This window comes from Pelmatolapia mariae, linkage group LG16_19 (assembly GCF_036321145.2).
Source record: "Pelmatolapia mariae isolate MD_Pm_ZW linkage group LG16_19, Pm_UMD_F_2, whole genome shotgun sequence".
NCBI lineage: Eukaryota > Metazoa > Chordata > Actinopteri > Cichliformes > Cichlidae > Pelmatolapia > Pelmatolapia mariae.
The window spans coordinates 31,619,714-31,631,433 of NC_086241.1; the positions used below are offsets into that span (position 1 = coordinate 31,619,714).

Here is an 11,720-nt window from a genome sequence, read left to right on the forward strand (position 1 = left end):
AAATTTATGACAAGACATCAGCGATTGTATTAAATTGCATTACTTGCACAGAAGTAAAACAACTTGCCATTTATTTTACAAGAAAATGCATTCACACGTGAGGATTTTAATGGCACAAACAACAATCTTTAGACAATGTTTACAGTTTAACAAGAAAATATTCAAGCCCCAAGTAAGAGAAGCAGGGAGTTTGTGGTGCTGACAGAAAGTCAGGCATTAGTGGCAATTATGTCAATACCACTTATTCTGGCTCAGAAAATAAACACCAATAGTCCAAAGAAAATAATAGTCCAGGTGCCAGATGTATAAAACATTCATTTATATTTTTTCTGTTTCCACCTAATGTCGGGTGTACTAAATTTTAGCAAGCCTCCTATTATTTTGGGGGAAATTTGGGGTCCTATAAAAAGCTGCAGCTCTGCTTTCTTTTGTCAACAATGAAAAACTACTTTTTTTTGCCTCTCGTAGTAATGTGAGTGGTATTTTCTTTCTTTCCCCTTTTACTTTGGACTTAATAGTTGCCTCTGTTCCTTTTTTCCCTTTGGTTGAGTTTCTTCTTTTGTGATTCCAGAATTGAGATCACCAAATAAAAGACATTTTCTTTTATCCACCTTGATGAAAACTCTGCGTCTTCTTTGTGGTTCTATTCATCACCATGTGAAATTATTTGAGCTGCAAATGTCCAGACAGTTAAAGGAGCTCCTACATCCATTCATGACTGCAGAATGGAGTAAAACAAGGCTGATGGACAAGGGTTGAGTTTCATGAAGACTGAGATTTAGGGGGGGAAAAAAAGTGCCTATGCATTTGGCCCATGATGTGTGTGTCAATTCTTAATACATGAACACTTGTGAATGTATAGTTTGTGGATTTGCATTGGACTGCCTCTTCCACAGTATTTTAATACAAACCGAATTCATCATATTGTGGATAAAGATTCAAAATCACTAGAATTTCAAACAAATCTATTATCAAAACAATCCTGAAACTGCAGTTTCTGGTCCTTAGACGTCCAGCACCAGCAAGCAGTCAAATAGCAGCATGTACAACAGGAATCATGTAAAGAAATACACTGTCCATAAAAGAAATCCATAATGAATCCAAAAGTATCACTTATCACTTATTTTCCAACAAACAGCGTTGCTGGTACTTTCCCCCATATGAATGACAGCAGTCATCCACAGACAGGCACGTTTCCAAAATATACACATTTCGCTAATTCTGTTATTAAACACCTTGTTTGTTTGTTTTTAATTCTAGGAGTCTATCATATAATCTATCAACAGTATCTTTCACCGTTTACCGGATTATCATTGTTCAAATAAATGCTTTCACAGACAATCTGTGACCATGTTCCATCCAGTCAATTGTGCAGTTCGACATCAGCAGCAGGAAAGATGCAGAGTATCCTCTGGATACTTGGGAGTGAGCTCTATCATTACTACAAGGACTCTTCATCAGATTCACTGTCTGCATTTGCCTTTGTCAGGAGCTCGAGCTCCTCACCGTCCTGCAACACAAAAAAGAGACAAGGCATCAGAATGAATGCACAAGTGGTCAAATCCAGTGGACAAATCTGCAGACATTGAGGTACTGTGCACATCTTTTTTCTGTCTTCAGAAAGTGGAGGGCAGTATTTGCTCCCCGAAAAACACCGGGGAAGTACCGTGCATTTTAAAGCCACGGCTGCCAATGGAGAGGGTATTTTTGTTAGTGCTCTAGCAAAGAAAAACACCTGAAACCTGGCATTTCACATGAATTACAGGGTTTCTTCAATACAGAACAGGACGCTGAGGATGAAAAGAATTCCAGGATAGTATCCCCACAGACTACTGTATTGTTAAATAGCTTCTTCCATCAAAAAACACTTGACTACTAAAGGAATTATATGAAGTAAGGCTCCAGCATGAGCCTGGATGCTATTTTCATAGCTGGGAATCAGGTTTCCTCCTGCACTCAAGAAATGACATTACAGAGAAACAAGAGCCAAGTTTCCTGCAGAGCACTTGGTATGTGGGCGGGAGTAGAGGAAGTGGATATACATCGGGGTTAGGTGAGCGAAGTTGTGTGAGGAAAAGGAGTGTGTGGGCTTGTGTGCGTGACTACTGAGGATTTATGGTTTGTCTCCTACCCCTCTTGACCTCTCAAACACCTCCCCGTTGATGACCCGTAGTTTCTCCCGCTGCAGGCTATATTCCAGGTCCTTGGGCCGGCTGGCATTGTAGATAAAGATGGCCAGCAGGACCGTGGGTGCCTGGAGGAAGAAGTCCAGCGAAGGGTGGAAGTCAAAGAGGAAGAGGGAGAGGCCTGTGACCAGAACAGTAGTGATCTGGCCAGTCAGCACATGGAACATGTTGTCTCTGAATTTTAAGATGAAGGCCACGGATAAGCCCAGGGCAGCTAGGGAGAACACAGAAGATTATGAGTTCTTCAAATGCATACCAGAGATAGATAAATGAACTAGTCCAGTTAATAACAAATTACATCCAGCAGCTGGATTAGTGTAGTTTAGCACTGATGCCAGAAGCAGGACCAAATACTAGGGGTGCAACGATACACAAAATTCACGGTTCGGTTCGATACTTTGGTGTCACGGTTCGATATTTTTTCGATACAAAAAATTTTCATGCCTTTTTAATTTGTCATTTATTAAAATTACAAATACATATTTTAACTCAAAAGTACAGTTTTTAAATTTAATGTTGCTGAAACAACAAAGTAGAGCTGGGCAATATAAGATTTTTTCATATCACGATATGTTTTTTTCATTTTAGGCGATAACGATATATATCACGATATAAGCCAAATAACTATATTTGTAAGATTTAAATGTGCCGTTGCTCACAAGTAAAATGTGAAATAATCTGCAGCTTGTTTTGATTTAAATATTTATTTCCCATAATAAGTTCAACAGGGTAGATGTACTTAAGGAACATGAGACTTTTTCAGATAAATAAAGGCAAATATTGCAAACTACACAAAAGGCAGCCGCTAAAGTGTTTAAGTTTCAAAATAGAACAAACAAAACAGACTACTAAATTGTCAATTCCACTTAGAAACAAAATTTTAATTCTAAAAATAAATCTTAATTTGTTTTACAGAAGAACAGACAAAATTGACTAACTTTTGTCAATATCAAATAAACTGAGAACTAAAAGGAAATTCTCAATCTCTCCTTGTTGTATAGCTTAGCTTTTCAAATAGTTTTAACAGTTACTTTAGTCTGACAAAAGCCGAATGACGAATTAGCGCTTTCAGTCAGAGATTGAGCATGCACCGGTTTATTGTATTTCCAGACTTGCTTTCGGCACAATTTACAGTGCGCTACTCTGTTTTTTGTCAGACTTGAAATGGCCGAAATACCTTCACACTACGGAACTTCTATGGCCCTTCCGTTCGACAAGCTCTCCGGCATTGGAACCATCATCTGTTTTTTCTTCGGTAACCTTCGCTCACGCTCTCGGTTGATTTTTCTCTAGTCGGCAAACTCATTTCCTCCATTACCTGGGCAGCCCGGCTGCAAAAACAAATACACATGTGCGCCTTGGCACTTGTGCTGTACGTAACAAGTCACGTGACCTGACGCTGCGGCTGTGATTGGTTCGGCTCTGCGCTACTTAATTTGGATTGGCTGTTCTTTTTTTTCTTTTTCTTTTTTTTTTTTTTTTTTAAGAGGACAAGAGAGATGAGGCCTATCACAATAGTTTAATTTTTCTATCGAGAAAAAGTTATTTCGCAATACATATCGTTATCGTTCTATCGCCCAGCTCTACAACAAAGTAATAAAAAAAATAAATCTATCTGATCGAGAAATCACTCATCTTTGGAAAAAGAGTTTATTACAGAGAAATGGCTCTTTCCAAAATAAAAGCTATACTATACGCTTCTTCTGGGCTACATTCTCAGCAGCATATTAAACATATCAGGTCCCCATAAGGAGAATCATGTGCTAACGGCTGTCTAAATGACTCGGGTAAAGTTTGTAGCATGTGTACTTGTTGTTTTTGTCTGCTTCCACTTGTCTTTGCACTAGGATGATGTCGGAGTAAATGTGCAGTCATATTCATTGTGTTCCCACTAGTGCTGTCAGCGTTAATCTCGTTGAAATGACGTTAACGCCACAACACGGCAAATCTCCATTAACGAGCTACCGCGGATTGCCCCGTGCGTGGGGCTGGACGGCGTCAACACATTAACGAGCAAACTGCGCTAACGCACTAGTTCCCACCAATGTAATTGAGCATTGTGTGGCACATTCGACATACTGTTTTACTTTTGTCCATGATGCGCTTACCTTCAGGGTCATACTTCGCATGAAGACCAAAATAGTTCCAAACGCCAGATCTGAATGAGGCTGGGGGAGGTTCAATTTGCAATGTTGCAACTAGCTTAACTTCTGTCTCACTAGCTTGCGCTGCGCTCAGTGGATCTGCGCTCGACAGTGCAGCCTAGGCGGATAAGTCGAACGCAGATCCACTGAGCTCTCAACACAGACATAAAATAAATTAAAAATTTTGTATTGTTCGATACATATGCGTACCGAACCGAAAGCACTGTATCAAACGGTTCAATATCGATACGAGTATTGTTGCACCCCTACCAAATACCCACCAGGCTCTGTTCAGAGGCATAAAACAACTCAAGTACCAGCAGCTTACAAGATCACAAGTTAAGATGATTTTGTCTGTAGATGACAGAAATTGTACAAAGTAGTGGTTTTGCATTCTACAGTCTTTTGGAGCCCCCACCCCAACCCCTCCTCTATTTACGCCAGCTTTCATCTGATTGGCTGCCCCTACATCTGCGCTTCTACAAACAGAACCAGGTGCTGCACCACTTCCTCTGCTTATCAATTTGACAGACTTCCTTCAGCCCAGCCATCCCTCCCAGCTCATCCTGGAGGACACAGTATTCCCCAAGCCCGCTGAGACCTCCTCCCAGTAGGACATGGCCAAAAACATCTCACCTACGGGGCGTCCAGGAGGAATCCTGGTTAGATGCCCCGAGTACCTCAACTGTCTTCTTTTGATGAACATATTTTCTCTTCCTCAAGCAACTTCTATAATCCACATGGACATGTTTGCATATAATTCAAAGCAGCAAACTAATTAAATTAAATTAGAGTGGACATCTCCAGCAACAGAAATGACAGTAGGAGATCTCAGTTCAATAAACATCACACTTATGCCTGCTTGATATTCATCTTCCAGTCATATGCTGTATAAAACAGTATTCAAATGTCCCTCTGATGTGAGAATGATGCACTACAGTGCTGACTGAAGTTATCAATCTTGTGATAGGCAGAAACACCAAAAGTTAAAAATGTTAAATGTAATTTTGTGGTCCCAATGACTGCATGATGTCCAAAAGTAGAATAAATGTTGAAGCTGTTTTGGTCCACTTTTGTTTAACACTGACATTTTGGAAGAAACTGACAAATCTGACTAATGGGAAAAAAAAATACAAATTTGTGATGACAGTGCGAGTCATTAATCCACCATTACTCACCAGTGACCAGCACCAAGACCAGGGAATAAATGTTATGTCCATGTAGGAGGCCACAGTGCATGGTGAGACCTCGTGCCTCGCTGTTGAGCCCAAGAGTCAGACCATTAAACACCACACCAAAGGCATACCTAAAAAACACGCAGTAAAAACGACTGACGTTAGCACCAAAGTCATCCACATGTCCTCTGCTTTCCCATTTTCTTCACAAGCAGCTTCTCACAGTTTACTGTTCTGTATGAAGATGCTTTCAGTGAGCTGCTCTCCTTCTTTGAGAATCTTCTCATTGTAGATGTTGGCCATGGCAGAGATGAAGCACTGGAGGATGAGCAGGATGTGACCCACACCCAGAGATTGAAGCTTCGATACTACTTTGTCCCTCCAGGCCTGGCCGGGCAGGGCTGATGCCCATGATATACTGGCAGTGTAAAGGAACAAAGATGTGAAAAAGCGTATTTAATGTAACGTGTACATTACATTATTTCACTGTAGATTAATAAATAATACAAAAATGTTATCAAGTTGCAAAAGAAGTGCTCAGAATTTCCCAAAGCTCTCTGTGCCATTTTACTTACAGAATACTTTCTCGATGCAGCAGTTAAAAACACCATCATTTAAATCTAATATTACAAATATGACAGATATGTGTCATTTATTAGATTACCAAACCTTTTCTTCTCCCTTTGCATAAAAGACCTGCTAAAATAGTTGGAACTGATACATATAATCTTTCCATCTCTCCCTACAGCTGTGGGCAGTTTAATATTCAGCTTCCCAGCATGAGCTGCAAAATCAACTATATTTGAAGGGACTGATCTCACTAAATGAATTCAAGGTGATTAGAAATTATTTGAATACAGTGATAAATGTTTTGCAGACTCACTACATTAGACCTGTCATGATGTTTTCATAGTTTTGAAATATTTTACTTAAGTTTCTACACTTTATTCTTTATCTCATGTGTATAAATATGCTCACTGGGTGTGTATTGTTCTATTTTGTGCTGCTGCTCATCTTGTTCTGGAAAATTGTTCTGCTGCAAAAACATTTTAAATCTCCGAAGATCTACTTCCTAGTTAAGTAAAGGTTAAATAATCCTGCATGCTTCACTTTTACCTGCTGTTCTTCATCTCCTCCAGAAGCTGGGTGTAGAGTAAGCAAGAGTTGGAGGGGCTAGAAAGTGGGTTTGAGTGAAGGCTGGGAACAGCTATTGAGTTTTGCTTGCCTCCTGATCCTGTTGTCAAGGAAACGATGGACAGGAAGAGAATAACCAATGCTGCCCACTGAACCCAAGACAGGCGCCTCCTGTAGGAAAAGGCCAAGTAAAAAAAACAAATGACGCTTAATCTATTAGCTTATGATATACAGTAATAAAAATAACAGCCTGAAGATCAAATTACCTGTGAGTGCTTTAGTGCACTGGGACAAGCAAAACACATTCAGTAACAGTGTTCCATAGTATAGGAGACCATTCTCACTCACATGCACACTTTGGTCCGCTTACAATTGGAAAACAGGAAAAGAAAATGTCTTTTTTCCTCAAGAGACCAACCAAAAAAAAATCTTAAAATATCACCTCTCATTCCACAATCAAACACACACAACATGTTTCTGAAGAGTTGAGTTAAAAGTGAAACTTACTTCAAAACAATTCTAAAGAGCACAGCTGTGGTCAGGATGACAAAGTTGGAGAACAACACTGCCATAGCCTGGGAACAAAAAGAACAGCAGCAGCTCAGCACATTTAAAGCATCAAATACTCATGCAGGACATTTTGTTAATGCCAGTCTGATATGAAAAGCTCAAATCTACAAACTGGAAAATGAGATTTGGATGTTAACAAAGGGTTAAAAAAAATTTGCAGTCCAGGCAACCAAATTTCCCTCTAGCAGCTATCATTTAGCAAACATCTTAAATATCTTATCTGTACTAACGGGCTGCAGGTAGCTCATAACATAGAAGATGATGAGGTTGTCAAGAAAGTAAAGGAAAGCAGGGACGGCCCACTTCAGGGAGCTGAGGAAGGAAGAGCTGGAGGCACAACCCAAATCTCTGCATGATCGGCCCTCTGTAGTAACAGAAAGAAAGAGTCAACGAACATCCTTCACTCATGGAACACAGAATGAGGCCAGATGAACTTATGAACACAAATATTAGTTGTAAGACTTGTCGTGGTTTTTGTCATATTCGAGATATGATAAATACTAATACCCAGGTTATTGATCCCTTCCATTTTGTAATGATTAATTCAACATTCCTGTTGCCACTGACCTTTAATTGGAGGGTTGACCTTATTTTGACTGGCCATCATTCACTAACCTGTCTCCTATAGACTTCATTAGTTTAGATTTTTAGTGCCTTCTACGATCTAAGCTAGCAGGTATATTGAAATTTAAAAATAATTTCAACAGGCAGTCACACCTATGTATGATAAACTAATAGGTACAATCCCAAAATTTTGGAGACACAGGACTTTATAATAAATAATACATAATTAATAATTCATTAATAATGGTCCTCTACAGGAAATTTGGCCAGTCTGACAGAAAGATTCTCTCTTTATAAGTTTGAGATGAAAATTTACACAAATGAAACAACAAAAATGGGGCTTTTAACCTTAAAAACAGATCAGTCATATTTAACTGCTATGTTTTCTTTATTTTCATAGGCAAACTTGTAGAATTTGTAATCACACTTCCAACATTATCTTAGTTTCTTTTTAACTTCTTCCACATTCAAGCAGTTTGCCCAGATATCTGAAACTGAGGGTGTTTTCACATCTATAGTTCATTTACTCTGGTCTTAACCACTTGATGAGTTTGTAAACTTTTAGCTTTTCCTTGTGATTGGGTTTGTTTCCACACAGAGAAGAATTCAAGTGAACTCCACACAAACCAAACTGAACTGCGTCACTACAAACAATGTGACAATGTTCAGTTTGCTCAGCAGCCAGATGTGTCGGGCCGGGAGCAACAAAAGTAAACGCAGGAAGAAGGTGCTGTGTTCTGGGCTATTTGAGAACACAGAGAATTTACATTTATTTCATGGTTAGCTGCTAGCTCGTACAGACCTTTGCACATCTATAGTACCTTTCGATGCTGAGATTACAAAGCATACATTGCTATGGGATGGGGTTTTTTATAGCTCAAACTACACCTTCACACCATAAACGAACCGCTCTGGAGTCAATTTGGAACTGTACTGACACCACTTCCTCCAAAGGGTCTCGGTGCTGTTCTTTTCATCTGCTCCTGAGTGCAGTCACACCTGCACGAACGAACTGCACCAAGGGGGGAAAACGAACTAGAGTTTGATTTAAACAGACAAAACACCGCAGGTGTGAAAACACCTCGAGATGTGATATGAAACCAGAACATAAGCTGATCCCAACTAGGACACACACACAGGCATCAAAGTTTACCTCGGACTATGACCCTGACTGACATGACCAGACAGAAGAGCAGTTTAAGAGCCTCGGCAAGCAGATTTACAGATGCTGGGAGGAAGTCATACTTGTTTTCTGCAAACAGAACAAAAAGTGAAGACACGTGCTGAGCAAGCTGCCAACACATCACTGTAATGCACGCCAGAAAAATTAACACTGTTTTTTAAATCTTTTTATCCAGCTGTGAAAAAAAAAAAAGTTGTGTGCATATGTTTACTGTCAGGTAATCACCGGCATTGGCAGACATTTTCAGAAGTAGGATGCGGCTGGTCCCCAGTGTTACAAAGCCTAGCCCGAGAGCAAGAGTGTAGGCTGATGAGCGGGAGCACAGCCTGGGGCACAAGGGGCAGCACGCCATGGCTGCGACTGGAAATGGATCCAGCCAAGCCTGCTGGAATACATACAAACATGCACGCACACATGTTTATCAGACTTCCCCTTTACATTATGATTATTATACTGCCAAAGAATTTTTTAAAACTGTTGTGTGTGTCTCTGAAAAGATTTTAAAAAGACAACATTGACAGGATGTAAGTGTGAACTAAAACTTGCAGAAATAATGATCAAATACAAGACACTAAAAACAACACTGCAGGTTAATTTGGTTAAAAGAATATCAATCTGATTATGCTGTGTGAGCCGTTTAGAGATATGCGATGGCTTTTCCTTTAATGGCTCATCTGTGAAACAGCTTATGAGGAGAAACAACTCAGTATAATGCAATACAAAGATGACCGTGTCATTGAAATATAAGATAAGGGGTATATACTCTCAATATTCAGTAAGATGACCTTCATATTCCAAGAAATCTATGTATCAGGCAAGCTTTCAGGTCAATTCTTTAAGTAATCCAAGAGCTTTATGTGGATGTTGGCTGTTTTTGTTTATTCTCTGTCAAACTATGACTCAATAAGCACTGTTGCAACAGGGCTCACAGGGATTTTCAGTCTGGGTATTGTGTCATTTGGCATACCATAACATTTTCTTCCAATTTCCCTTCCTTAAGAGTAATTTTTTGACAGCCACCCTCACACTGACACCATTTCTGATGCGGCTTCGGTAAGCAGTATATGGATCAGATGACCCAGATGCATCTCTCAGGTCCTGTGTCAGGTCTTTGCTGCATTTTTTCACCCTGATTCTAAAGAACGTAACTTTGAGATACTGTTAATCAGCTGTGGGCAGGTTTTTAAGCCTGCCACTTCTTCTTTTGTCCTCCACTTGTCTACCTTCCTTTTGCTTTTAAAGACACGCTGCACACCATGCTGAGATATGCCAAGTTTTCAGCTAACACTTCTTTAGTGCAAAAAATACAATTTTGTCCCTGTCAAACAGCATTATCCTGGGCATTTGTTGTATATTCAAATAAGTAAATGGGCACAAATTCTGTGTTTTTGTGAGAGGCAGCAAGTAATAAAGTGGCTAGAAATACATTTTAAAATTGGCTCTTTGCTCAGTTGTTTGTTATATGCAGACACAACACTGAGTTGGGCTCTCCTATTCTTGAATAATTCACAGGTCAGTGTTAAGTGGCTTATCAAACAAACAAAAATAAATAAATAAAAGTTCCTCTGAAAATAATCAGGTACAATGACTGGACTGAAAATTTGTTTGTTTTTTTAAAAAGCCGCCAATAGCCACAAATGAGGGAAGCCTCAATATTTTAGCACAGTACTGTATATCCACAATTTCACCAAGACCAAAAAAAAAAAACACTCCCTGCTAAGTGCAATAAGTATTGGTGCTGGGGTGTTTTCTGTTCACTAATTTAACAAAAAATAATAATAAGGATTACACTAGATAGCTATAATAACTACTGAATGATGTTTTAAAAGTACTGTTGCTTTAATTTTAGAGTAAGCTTATTTGATACAGTGCTTCCTCTCCTTTTCCTACTCACAAGAGAAAATACGTGTTTTGTACTCTTGCAATCTGGCGTTTGGAGAAAAACGCGACTTACATTACCATGATCTTGGCGTCTGAGAACCTACACAGACCTAAATACACAGAATTTAATTACCGACACTTTGCTAAAATACGTAGTTATATTTCACTTTTACAAAGACTTACTGACTTAAGAACTAACAAAACAAACTAACAGCAAATTAGTCGACAGTTTTTAAATCAACTTCCAGCTTTTGAGATAATTTAAACTCCATTGCCATGTCCAATAATACTCATAAAACTTATAAAAATCACCCGAAAATTGGCAGGACGGTAAGTTAGACTGTTCAAACACACAAAATTCAACACACAGCTCTATAAGCACAGAGGTGGCCTTGCATCACTAGCCTTTAAATCGTCACCTTTGTGCCGATAAAACACGCTTGTTCTTTTAAATATTCGGAAATTATTTTTTGAGGCCACTGTCCATAACATGAGAAAACAGGGCAGTGTTATAAATACCTGCCTGCTAGTCTTCTTTAGTACAAAACACAACCGAGGGATTACATCTCGCCAACACTACCGCTTCCTGGTTGATCTGCGCAGGCGTTAAAACACAGGTTACGACGTCATCCCGTTGTATTTATGTTCACGGGACAAGAAAATAAAGTACAATCGAGACAAGGGGAAATAAGAGACAAGAGAAAAATGATACATGAATAAAAGCGTGAGTATGATAATAGATTTTTTTTGTCTTTGTTTGATGTAAATGTGATACTTTAAGTCACACCTTACTTAAAAATAATAATAAACTGGTAAACACTAGTGATGGGATTTCCGACTCTTTTTAGGGAACCGGCTCTTTCGGCTCGACTCACTAAAAAGA

General features: G+C 39.2%; 1 protein-coding gene across 4 annotated transcripts; it reads right to left on the minus strand.

Moving 5' to 3' along the window:
• Positions 1 to 19: 19 nt before the first annotated feature.
• On the minus strand, positions 20 to 11,437 carry slc35a5 (solute carrier family 35 member A5). 4 transcript variants are annotated; one of them, XM_063498736.1, is made up of 10 exons: positions 11,357 to 11,437; positions 9,182 to 9,341; positions 8,927 to 9,025; positions 7,440 to 7,573; positions 7,147 to 7,214; positions 6,622 to 6,810; positions 5,729 to 5,923; positions 5,509 to 5,636; positions 2,132 to 2,400; positions 20 to 1,510 (listed from the first exon to the last, which is right to left on the minus strand). In XM_063498736.1, exons 2-10 carry the CDS (start codon positions 9,306 to 9,308, stop codon positions 1,442 to 1,444), a joined length of 1,278 nt encoding a protein of 425 aa, XP_063354806.1. In that variant the 5' UTR covers positions 9,309 to 9,341; positions 11,357 to 11,437; the 3' UTR covers positions 20 to 1,441. The 4 variants fall into 4 exon arrangements, with proteins under 4 accessions (XP_063354806.1, XP_063354807.1, XP_063354808.1 ...); XM_063498737.1 differs by having other exon boundaries at positions 9,182 to 9,338; positions 11,357 to 11,434; XM_063498738.1 differs by having other exon boundaries at positions 9,182 to 9,338; positions 11,361 to 11,430.
• Positions 11,438 to 11,720: the final 283 nt, after the last annotated feature.